The sequence below is a fragment of the Osmerus eperlanus genome, chromosome 9 (genome assembly GCF_963692335.1).
Source record: "Osmerus eperlanus chromosome 9, fOsmEpe2.1, whole genome shotgun sequence".
NCBI classification, from domain to species: Eukaryota; Metazoa; Chordata; class Actinopteri; order Osmeriformes; family Osmeridae; genus Osmerus; species Osmerus eperlanus.
In genome coordinates this window covers 8138497-8150322 of record NC_085026.1, presented here as the reverse complement: position 1 = coordinate 8150322, position 11826 = coordinate 8138497, and the positions used below count along the sequence as shown (strand labels likewise).

The following is an 11826-nucleotide window of genomic DNA, read 5'->3' as shown; positions in this document are numbered from 1 at the left end:
ATTGTACTGGGAGGCAGCAGATCCCCAGACGTGCTCCAGGCCTACGGATATACAGCAGCAGTGGAAGCACACTGGTGCTGAAGAGAATTATTTTCCCCTCTTTCTGGAACCCCCTGGATGCAGGTATGTCTGGGAGTTCCTTTCCCTCTCTACCCTTCTCCAGCCCTGGGGTAGTGATCCCAGAGAGGCCCTGGTGAGAAGCTCCCATCAGGGCTGCATGGCCAAGAGATCAGATGAGGGGTCTTCGGGGCTGCAGGTCTGGTAGCCTGGGTGCTGGAAGCTCCTGAGAACACAGTTAGATCTAGAGATCCAGGATTCTGTACATTGCTAGAAAGTATATTTATTCATTTATGGGATATTCTAGTATTTATCATTGTGCATGTTTGGGTCTTGAATCGGGATAAAGGGCTTGGACAGTTTGATTTTGTTTCAATATCGTTTTAGTGAATCCATGCTTACATCCCAGTTTGAAAGTTCACATCCCTGTTTGTCTCATGTCTACACAAAAAGACAAGGAGTCCTGAACATCTTTCTTTTCTTCTCTCACAGCTTTCACCTCTGAAAATGGTTATCAGAGTAGCAAGCCTGATCCTCCTCCTGGTGGCCTTGACGGCTGCCCACGGTGAGAGATATGTGGTGAAGAAGGTGATGAAGGCCCCTCAGTACCAGCCCTACTCTGTCAAGAGCCACGGTAAGAAGCTGCACTCTGGTCTACAATAATAAGGGCATTTTGTGTCATTTGAATTCGGTTTGGATTCTACAATTTGTGCAAGTCTTTTTGGTATGATATGTGTGAAAGAACAGCATCGTGTTCATTATAATAGACTGTAGCCGTCAGAAGTTCAGACTGAACCTATGGAAATACATACAATCATCATACTATCATATAGCAATTAAAACCAAAATCTAACCTGCAGTCAATTCCCCAAATGCCCCATGTGAGCTAGTGACATGTCAAAGTTGCTGCTTACCTGGAGGAGACCAACGAAGGATCATGTTCTCTTACTCTAGGGCTCAAATACTTCTGACAACCAACCTGCTTGGCTTACTGGCAGCTGTACTTTGAAACATGAGCTCCCACTTGCTAAGGAGCTATACAGTGCTCTAATTGGCTACAGGGTTGTAAGTAGTTATCCAATGGGTTTGTGTCCCAGAAGTGAGCATTTGCACACAAGCCTTCTTATGGCTTTGTATACAGCTGCTGCCTGCTTTGTTTGTAGTTGCCCACGGAGGGCGCTAGTTATCAGTTTGACCTGTGTAGATTATTGTCTCACATTATAAATAGTTTACGGATTCGTTTGTATATCATGGGACACACCTTCTATGATTGATAGATTCACACTTTCTGGTTTATCTGACTCTCTGGCACTTTAATTCTGATAGTTTGATTAAAATGGACATTACATTTAGTTTGACTGTTTAGAATTAGCAAGGTCTGTTCTTTAAATGGCTTGGAGGTTTCTTTGCCACATTGTAGCGGTTTTTATGTTTCAATGCAAAAGGATTGTGTTTGCTCTGTGAAACAAACATGTTCACGTTTTTCTTTAGTTTTCTGAAAATGTGATATCTTATTGTCCTCAATCTGTCAAGAGATTTTGACCTATTTGGTTCACAAGCAGGAACACAACCTGAACATAATGCATTCTTGGATAACTAGGCATTTGTGCAGTCAAGGGCAATGATCCACTCCTGATATTCACCCATATCTAAAAGTCTACAACTAAAGCTTTCTTATTTCAAAATACTCCATCAGACCTTCTGCCTTTCATTTAATTATTTTTAGTTTGAAACTGACAATTACAGTCCAGTCACCCTACAATGTGGTTTGTTTGGGTGTGCCTAGCCATGCTCGAAGTAGAAACATCTGTTTGATGAATCTAAACTGGAACCCTATGGCTGATGAGGGAGAGTTGCTTTTTGAGTCGCTCTGGGCCCTGTTACCACATAAAGGCAGCACGTAAAATGCTCAAGACTCAAGTCCTCAAGACTGACAACTGGTGTTTTAGTATGCTCCCTCTTATAAAGTATATATATTTTGTTAAATGGCCACATTTGATATTTGAATGATCCCATTTACCTTGGATCTGCAGGTCATTTTCAGTAACAGTGGAGCAAAATATATATTTAGTTCATTTTATAGCTCATATTAAAGTTCATTGTGGACTTAAATTTCTGGATTTGAGTATTAGATATGTAAGAACATACTTCCAACATAAATTGTGTAGTTCAAATGGTTACAATTTTGAATGTAATTACAAAGAAATTTTATTGCAGTTATACAGTAGAAGCAAGTAACTTCAACATTACTTGCAAGCAATGGTTAAAGTAATGTTTTGTGACAAGGGACTACAAATCATACTTACAGAAAGTGTCAATGAAACAAGGAAAAAGCAATGTAATGTAATACCGTTGTTTTCTGTGGCAATTATTTGACACCTTGATATGTTAAACTAGTCCCTTTATTTCTCTCTCAAAATAGTAATTAGTCTTTTGAAAATTGGCTAAAATGTACTAATTAAGAAAATGCTATCTTAAACAATACCATGTATGCATGTACCATGTAAGATTCTGTTACAGTATAATATATATTTACATGTTCATAGCCATACATAAGTGCATAAACACATTGACCACTTATAAAAATACAAATCTGTTGCTTCCAGTAGGATTTCATTCTTTCACTTATGGTGTGCACACATGGTCCATTGAACTGACAGTAAGACATTTTCACATGCAAATATCATTCTCACAATGTCACAACAGTCTGAATGAGGATTTTTCCAACATGTTTCAACAGTGGTGTCCGTGGCTGGTGAGCCTGGTGCCCCAGGTGAGCCTGGACCAGAAGGCCCTGCTGGCCCACCTGGCCCCGCAGGTGAGGACGCAGTTGGCATGCCTGGACCCGTTGGACCCTCTGGACCCCCTGGACCTGCTGGCCTCACTGTACCTGGGAAACCTGGTTCTCCCGGTGGGCCGGGCAAACCTGGTGCCTCTGGAGCCAATGGAGAGAAAGGTGATACAGGAGCTCCCGGTGCTCAGGGACCCAGGGGAATGCCTGGACCCTCTGGAAGCCCCGGACCCGCCGGCCTCTCCTCCACAGGCAAGCCTGGGCCTCACGGTCTTCCAGGAGCAAATGGACAAAGGGGGGAGACAGGTCTGAAAGGACATCCAGGTGTGCCTGGTCTGCCAGGGGCTAAAGGAGATCCAGGTGTGGGCATTGCTGGGGCACAGGGAGCGACAGGACCCACAGGACCCATGGGTCCATCCGGAGAGCCAGGTCAGCCAGGAGTTGGGAAGCCAGGAAGGGCAGGTGTGCCAGGTGAGCCAGGCAAGTCAGGTAGCCCAGGTGTTGATGGTGCACCAGGTGCCACGGGACCCATGGGCTCTAAGGGTCACCCTGGCGCCCCAGGTGTTGGTGTGTCAGGTAAACCAGGTGAGAATGGAGCCCCAGGCCTGCCTGGCGCAGTCGGCCCTAAGGGTCATCAGGGAGCTACGGGCGCAACTGGTGCCCCCGGCATAGCTGGATACGGCAAGCCAGGTGCTCCAGGAGTGAAAGGAGATAGAGGAGCAACAGGTAGCCCAGGTGCTACAGGTGTGAAGGGAGAGTCAGGTGCGATGGGACACACTGGGGCCACAGGTGCTACTGGAGCCAGCGGTCCCGTTGGGGCTCAGGGTGTTAGAGGTTTCACAGGTGATTCTGGCCCCATGGGTCCTAAAGGTGACACAGGTGCAGGGGGACCCCAGGGACCCAAGGGATACAAGGGAGATCAGGGAGCACAGGGCTTCCCAGGCAAGCAGGGTTATCCAGGGGCAACAGGCCCAGCTGGCCCCGGGGGAGCCACCGGAGCTCCAGGCAACAAGGGAGACACTGGACACACAGGGGCCACTGGGGCCCCAGGTGTCTCAGGACCCGCCGGGCCTAAAGGCCTTCCCGGGCATGCAGGTGAACCAGGTGCTGCTGGACTCGATGGAGCCCCAGGTCCCAGAGGACCTGCTGGGGCTTCCGGTGCCGTTGGTGCACCTGGCCTTAAGGGACACCCAGGTCTCCCTGGAGCACCTGGCCCAGCTGGTCTGGCCGCCAAGGGCATCCCCGGACCACAGGGTCCCCCTGGTCTGCCTGGTGCTGATGGTCGGGATGGTGCTATGGGCCCTGCTGGACCCCCAGGCCCACCTGGTGCCCCTGGTGAGATGGTCTTTGAGAAGAGCATGGGCATGGGTGAGGTCCTTGTCCCAGCTCTGGTCAAAACCCCCATGTCTGCTTTCACTGTCTCTCTGGCCACCCCCTACCCTGCGTCTGGAACCCCCATTAAGTTTGACCAAGTAGTGTACAATGCAGAGGCCCACTATGACACCGAGACCGGCCTGTTCACTTGCCAGGTCCCCGGGATCTATTACTTCTCCTACACCATCCACGTGAACGGAGCTCACGCTCTGGTGGCCCTGTACAAGAACGGCCAGCCTGTCATGTTCAGCTATGATGAGTACAACAAGGGCTTCCTGGACCAGATGTCCGGCAGCGCCGTCCTCCTTCTGGATGAGCAGGACACAGTCTACCTGCAGATCCCCGACGATGAGGCCAATGGCGTCTTCGCCGCTGAGAATGTTCACTGCTCTTTCTCTGGGTTCCTTATTGCTTCAACGTGATACGGTGTTAGCCCAAGCCACACAACTCAATCTGCGAGCTATTTCTCAAACAAGTAAACTCCCTGTTATTTTTCCTCAGCCAAACAGCCAAGACAGGTAGTTCACTCTCTTATTTGAGGAATAGAAGCATCTCGACTTGAAAAATCCAAGAAATGGGTGCTAAGAGGAAGGAAATAATTTATGCAAACAGGTTATCAGGGACAGGGAGGTTATCAGCAAAATGATTCCAAGTTTTCTCTTTTGGAAACAGCATGTGAAACTGAGGTGTTATGTTGTGTCCTGAAAATTTCTCCTTCTTTTTTTATTGATTACAGTCAGTGATTCTTTTTTTATGTATGTCTGTCTGTTTTTTGTACAACCTTGTTCTTTGGTGACCAATAATCTTATTAAAGTACATGATGACTTTCTGTGCACCATGTTGTATCTGACTTCCTTGTGTATGTGACTTGAATATTGTGAAATCATAATGGTCAAATTGACCATTTGAAATACTACAACATATAGCACACCAACAAAATACTGTCATACAAATACAAACTGTTCACCACCAACATTGTTATATCCCTTAAGAATCATTATGTTGTATAAAGAGTAATGATCAAAATAAAAAACTTCTTACAGAAATAGCTTGTCTCAGTGGCACTTCCTTAGTATCCTTTCATAATCACTATGTTCTACTACAACAACAAGAAGATATATGACAATCACTTTTTTAAACATGTTAGAATGATATGAAACTGATCTTACTAGCCAACCCCTAAACCACACTTTTCAGACTTGCCTGAAAGTCGATATTGCTATCAGAATAGATATTCCTGTCACATAAAGACAGTGAACCAGGCTGCACAGATGTACATCCCCTCATGCTAGCCCTAGTTCTGCTGGTGGCAGACACAGTTTACATAACTTCTTAAAATAGTTGGTGAGCCGGGGGTTTGGAGGGAGTATTCCTTGGCAGGGTTCTCTTCCCTGGTTCAAAGAGGGGGTGGTTAGGTGATGCACAAGACAGACTGAGCGGAGGACACACTGGTAAGAGGAGGCCTGGTCCTGCCAGGCACAAACAATCTTCTTAGAGGTCTGGCATGTAGACAGAGGCTTGTGGTCAGGGGCACAGAGGTGGCATTGAGGTGGGACAGGACAGGAAGATGGGCAGTGCCACCATCACTTAAGGGAGGTAAAGAGTGGTAGACACCTTGAAACTGGCCCAACAATAATAATATATCCTCCTGCTCTGTTCAATCGTACTAGGTGAGCACTGGCGCCTCAATAAAAAGGGCACAATGACCCCATTCTGTTATCCCTGGAGGTATCGAACAGAGACTTTAATCCAGGAGGCATCCATGCGAGACATGTAGCAACACTGAAACAGAGGTGGGCAGCCTGGACACTGCAAGCCTGGACACTGCAAGCCTCAACATCCTGTCCAAAACCCCTGGTCCAGGGAGCAGAATATTACACGTAAAACACACCCTTTTTGGGGTGGCTGGATATTTCAGTGTACAGGGTTAATCTGGGAGCAAATAGCTGGTTTGAACTAGACGCTGGTGCAGCTGTGGGTGACTGAAACACCCAGGAGTGGCGGCTACTGCCATCTCGCGCAAACGTAAAAAACATCTGGGGCTTTTATGAGGTTTGGACAGTCCTTGTTATGTCACTGGCAAGCACAACTGTTCGTTTGAATGCCTTTTGCAGTTGTCAAGAAATTGCTTAATGGAATTTAGAGCTTACATGTTTGGTCTTGTCACTATTAAAACAATCAATATAGTTTTGGCTCCTAAACATTGAATTGTCTACTGCAGTTAGGAAACCTATTGAGAAACTATTTTGAAGCAATGTCTGTGTCCACCGGAGGGTGCTGCAAATCAGAAAAAACCTATATACTCTGGTGTGTCCAGAGTTGCCTCAATAATTGCATAGTGCAGTCAGGTTACAAATTAGCAAACAGACATCCAGCCTGCATTATTCCTTTATTCATTCACAGTGCTCACAGAAAAATGGAACACCTTAAGAAGAGAAAACTTACTACCATTTGTAGGCAAAGTTACATTCCATCTCAAATTCAAATAGGGTGAAGCTTCATTATTTACAAAAGATGATGGTGTTCAGGTAATTGTACTGGCTATTTCCCTTTTTAAATCACCAGTTTGCTTTTTGTTGTTAGTCATCAAAATTCACAATTTCAAACTGTTTTTTTGGTGCAAGTTATCACAGCTTGATGCAAAATGTTTAAAACATCTTCCAAATTTATTAATTCTTACCAAAACAAAAAGAAAATAAATCAATGTGGTGGTAAACAGGAAACTTCATTTACAACAAGCGGTTAAAAACTTTAGGTACATCTCATGAAGGTCATAAACCAGTAATATCAAAGTCTATACAACGTGCATTACTACAGAGTTTTGAAATGGTGAAATCTAATGAAATGAGCACCTATGTTTTTTTTTTTACATTAAATCTAAAAACTATGTCATTCAGGAATGGTTTTGCTGCCACAGGGGCACTGATCAGGAATTGTAAACAATATGGTGAACTGCACACTGACAACATCTAGATTTGTCGTTGAACTGCACACTGACAACATCTAGATTTGTCGTAGGACTTCCCTTTGAATCTTGATGCGTCACTCTTGCAGTCTCAGCTACATCCAATTGCCCACCACCAAATACTTCATTTTAAATATGACAACTTCCAACTTCAATACAGTTAGTTATATGGTTACGTGTAAAACAAATACTTACTCACATCCACACATGAAACACACTCACTCACACAATCACATATGCAAAAAACAGTGATGGAGCATGCCTTCTCTACGAATGCCCTGTCCTTCACTGCAGTTGACTTGGCAGCCATTTATGGATGAAATGGATAGAAAACAGTAAACACCGACAACAAATGAACAAAAGAAATATCCCTGGTTTTAGACAAGTCCTCTCATTCCTTCAAACAAACAAACGGGTTCTTTGACTCTCTCCATTCTGGCGTCTCGTTCTGTGCACTGTGCAGGATCACTCGCTGCCGGCGGGGGCTGCCTCCCCGCCGGCTGCTGCCTCTGGCTCTGCGGGTGAGGGCTCCGTCGGCTTCTCCCCAGCAGCGGCCTCTCCCTTCACCTCTTCTGCAGCCTTGGGCTCCTCGGCCTTGGCCTCCTCTGCAGGAGCCTCCTTGGCGGCCTCCTCCCCGGCCTCGGCGGGCTTAGCCTCCTCGTCCTCGGCCGCGGTCTCCTCCGTCGCTTTCCCCTCCTCGGCAGGAGCGGCCTCGCCGTCCTCGTTACCCTCCTCGGACTCCTTCTTGCCCTTTTTGAAGGAGAAGCCGCTCAGCTTGAAGGAGGGCTTCTTGAAAGAGAAGCGCTTCTTCTTCTGCTTGGCCTCGTCGCTGGTGCCTGCGGCCTCCTCCTCCTGCTCCGGCTTGGCCTCCCCGTTGGTGGCGGCCGCGGCTGGCTCCTTCTCCCCCTCCGCAGCTTCTACCTTCTCTGCTGCCTCTTTGGGCGTCTCCTCAGTAGGGGAGCTGCCGTTGGCCTGGACCTCAGCTTTGTTTGCTTCCTCTGTAGGAGAGGCATCTCCATTTGTTTTCGCATGTCCATTCTCCTGAAGGGGACAAATATATAGTTAAAGAATTGATTTGATTCCACCTTTTACCTCTACAAATGCATCTCATGGACCACCAGTCAAGGTACAACAGAAATGTGACTTGAAAAGCTACTTCTTTGACAACTCCTACAGTTGTATTATTACTTGAGCCATTGTGTCTAATACAATGCTGACTGTTCATTGGCACTAACCCCTGTAATAATGGTTCAACAATGCACTTTCGGACCTGACTATCTGTTGTAGGCCTACCAAGCATGCACAATTTGTATGTCGTTTCTGCTAAATATATGGATGAAAATGCACAAAGAAACCACAATGAAGCCTCTGGATAAGCTTTTCGAAATATGAAGACACGAGTACCACCTGCACAAGCAGTAAGTATATGGCATGCCTTTTTTTGCATATGTCTGGTGGCAGCCAATAAGAAATGTCCTTAAAGTGTGGCAACATCTGTTACTAGGAGAATGAGGACCGATCATTCTGGGGCCTAGCCCTCTGACTTTACAACTAGCAGCCACTAGGTGTCGTTGTGGCCTTCCAATAAATGCATCATAATCAGGGTATGTGCGCCGGAATTCGGGATGATTTAAATGGCCTTGTCTCCTCAATTTAAGCCTGTAAAACAAGAAGTTAACGTAAAAACGTGGCAATGGTGCCAAATATGCCAGTTAAAACGTTACCTTAAGGAAACCATTGAGCCAGCCAACTCTAGCGAATGTCATTGCGAGTAATATTGCAATTGACCGAATTGATCAAGCAAACTATGGCCAGCTTGGCCTGCTTGGCCTGCTTTGTCCCCTCCCCCCCCCCCCCCCCATCCTCCCCGATTATCTGTGTATTATTTTCGATCAATTTACTGATCTTTGAATGGGGAGAGAGCATGGCACTGCCTCTTGCAAAAAAGGCGTGGTAACTTGATTAAAATGGCCTTGCACGTTGAGCATGGCAAGTCTAGACATTTCAGCGTTAATTACTGAAGTTGTCTTGTCTGGTATTCATGCTTCCTCCAAAAACACAGGTTACACAATGTAACAAAAACATCTAGGCATCGCCACACACAAGAAGAAATGTTTGCGATTTACCAAACGTTACAATGCCGTGTTAGGATACTTGATCCTCTCTTCCAAGAGAGAAAACTACCGACTAAATTAGGCATTAGAATCCACGATCCGTACATTTAAAAACAATCAGGATTTTTTTTTACATGGCGAGTGTTTAGGATGAAAGTGTGCCGAATATAGCTTTTTCCAAAATGGATACATGTGGCCACTTTCCCTGAATACCGGCGATCATTGGGATGCGCTCAATTGCGCAGGAGCTCGCCATTGGCGCAACACTTTGCCAAATTTTTAGACAAAGACTTACGAATCACCAAATTATTTGCAAATATTGAAGTACCTGTCCGTTTGTCTTGGCTGCAACTGCCGCTTCTTCTGCTGGTTTATCTGCAGCGGTTTCTTCTTTAGCACCGGTTTTGGAGATTTGTGCTCCCATGCTTCTAGCCCAACAAAGAAACCCAACCGATCAAATGAATGAACAAAGACCGCAAGCTTCCTTCCAAAATTCTAGTGAGATCTTGAACTCTCCCTTTGCTAAAAGCTTCGGACGCAACTTCGAGCCAGTAGCACCCCACTTGAAATATACAGAGAGCAAAAAAAGCCACAAGATTTAATTCAAGGAACAAAAAATCTTCCAATTTATTCCCCGAAGAGAATTTGAAAATGGAGAAATTGCCCCTGCTGCAAATGAGATGCGGAGTACAACGCCCAAGTCCACTGATGAATGGGCATTCCAGGGTATGACGACACAACAATCCTCGTTCGACCAATGAGAAGTCTTTAAAAAGTAGAGGGTGGGGAGGTTCATGGAGGGCGATGTTAAATTAGACAATGGAGGAAAAATACAACTTGTTTTTATTCACACATTAATCAGTGTCACACAGTAAATCAAATCAAATCAAATTTATTTGTATAGCCCTTTTTACACGCAAGCATGTCACAGAGGGCTTCACATATGCCCATAGAACTGCCCCTCAACCAACCTAAACCCTCAAGGTAAACAGTAAACAGTCAATCTGTTTTCTTAAACCATTTTCTTCACACCAAATTGTATATTTGCTCCAGGCAGCTACTATGCAATCTCTGAAATGACTACATCATATCAATAGATTTGTTGTTTGTGCACTATTTAGGAGCTTTGTCAGATTACATTAATTTCTCGTAATGTGTATGGCAACAACAATTTTTACGAGTTTGAACTTCGTTGTTGCTATTGTCGGGTTTAACTCATTCAAGATTATGCTCATTGCTACTAGACACAGGGTGAGATTTTACATTACATTTACATGTATTCATTTAGCAGACGCTTTTATCCAAAGCGACTTCCAAGAGAGAGCTTTGCAAAGTGCATAGGTCACTGATAATAACAACAAGATAGCCACAAAAACATTGCGAGTAGCCAAAACATGAAGCACACATTGTGAACAACCAAAGTAAGTGCCATTTATCTTTCTGTCAGCTGGAAAGTAACTGCTGAGGGAAATACAAGTGCACCCATGTTAAAGTTTTTGAAGCCAGTGATATGAATTAAAATATATATATATTTGTTATAAAGTTTGACATCATCAGGCATTTGTGCTTTGCCAAACAAAATAGTTATTTCTAAAAGTTAATATTGGTCATACATTTCTACACGGCGAAGAACAGTTTTCATACATACACACACAATCCATCCCATTTTGTATAACTGTGATATTAGGCTTGTTGCTTCTTGGGAGCATCCTTGTGACCTAAGTGTACATTACTAACTAACGTTTTTACATTAGTGTTTACTGAGAGTTGTAGGGTGCTGATCTACCACAAGTCTTCTCTCTGTCTCTCAGCCTCAACACCCATCAATGCATGACCTGTATTTCCATGGTAACCTCTGCAAAATGGCTCCTTGATGCAATGCAATCATTACTACATATAGTAGGTTTCAAATAAGTCAGGTTAGTCTCCAACCATACCCATTTCTTCTGGTTATTTCTATGTTTTATCCTGTTATGATATTGTCAAAAGCTTTGGAGATATACTACCATAGATCTGTAGCAATGCATTACTTATTAAAATGGTTGGAATGATGATGGAATTAGGGTATATGGAACAGACACTCTTAAGCATCTGTGATGTTCAAACAACATGTTCATTTATTCATTTAGAGGCAGCCATTTAAGACACCTGTAAAATCTGAAATGTGTGTGTGTGTGTGTGTGTGTGTGTGTGTGTGTGTGTGTGTGTGTGTGTGTGTGTGTGTGTGTGTGTGTGTGTGTGTGTGTGTGTGTGTGTGTGTGTGTGCGTGGCCTTACAGTTGTTGCCCACTACTGCCCCCCATCGGACAGTGAGAACAGTTCAGCTTGGAGGAAGAGTAAGTTTGCATTAGTTTGGCATTTCATTATTAGCATCTAAGTAGTCAACTAACATTGTGTACATCCAAAATGTGATTGATATCAAACTTTTTCTGTGTTACTTTTGACACTTTATCTAATCAGCTTTATTTAGATCCCCACCCCACTCCTGAAGTCCCTCTGGGATCCTGGGGTCCATGGACACTGGTT

The 11826-nt window shown here is 44.7% G+C and overlaps 2 protein-coding genes across 2 annotated transcripts; one reads left to right on the top strand and one right to left on the bottom strand.

The window, feature by feature from the left end:
- On the top strand, positions 1 to 5057 carry col10a1a (collagen, type X, alpha 1a). Its single transcript, XM_062469684.1, has 3 exons — positions 1 to 123; positions 550 to 691; positions 2798 to 5057. Exons 1-3 carry the CDS (start codon positions 118 to 120, stop codon positions 4642 to 4644), a joined length of 1995 nt encoding a protein of 664 aa, XP_062325668.1. The 5' UTR covers positions 1 to 117; the 3' UTR covers positions 4645 to 5057.
- A 1541-nt stretch (positions 5058 to 6598) lies between these two features.
- On the bottom strand, positions 6599 to 10020 carry marcksb (myristoylated alanine-rich protein kinase C substrate b). Its single transcript, XM_062469866.1, has 2 exons — positions 9630 to 10020; positions 6599 to 8228 (listed from the first exon to the last, which is right to left on the bottom strand). The coding sequence occupies exons 1-2, from the start codon at positions 9723 to 9725 to the stop codon at positions 7653 to 7655; spliced, it is 672 nt and encodes a 223-aa protein (XP_062325850.1). The 5' UTR covers positions 9726 to 10020; the 3' UTR covers positions 6599 to 7652.
- Positions 10021 to 11826: the final 1806 nt, after the last annotated feature.

Coding starts and splice junctions, on each gene's coding strand:
- col10a1a (XM_062469684.1), top strand. Junction 692..2,797: donor CTACTCTGTCAAGAGCCACG/GTAAGAAGCTGC, acceptor ATGTTTCAACAG/TGGTGTCCGTGGCTGGTGAG.
- marcksb (XM_062469866.1), bottom strand. CDS start 9,725: ATGGGAGCACAAATCTCCAAAACCGGTGCTAAAGAAGAAACCGCTGCA. Junction 8,229..9,629: donor CAGCCAAGACAAACGGACAG/GTACTTCAATAT, acceptor TGTCCCCTTCAG/GAGAATGGACATGCGAAAAC.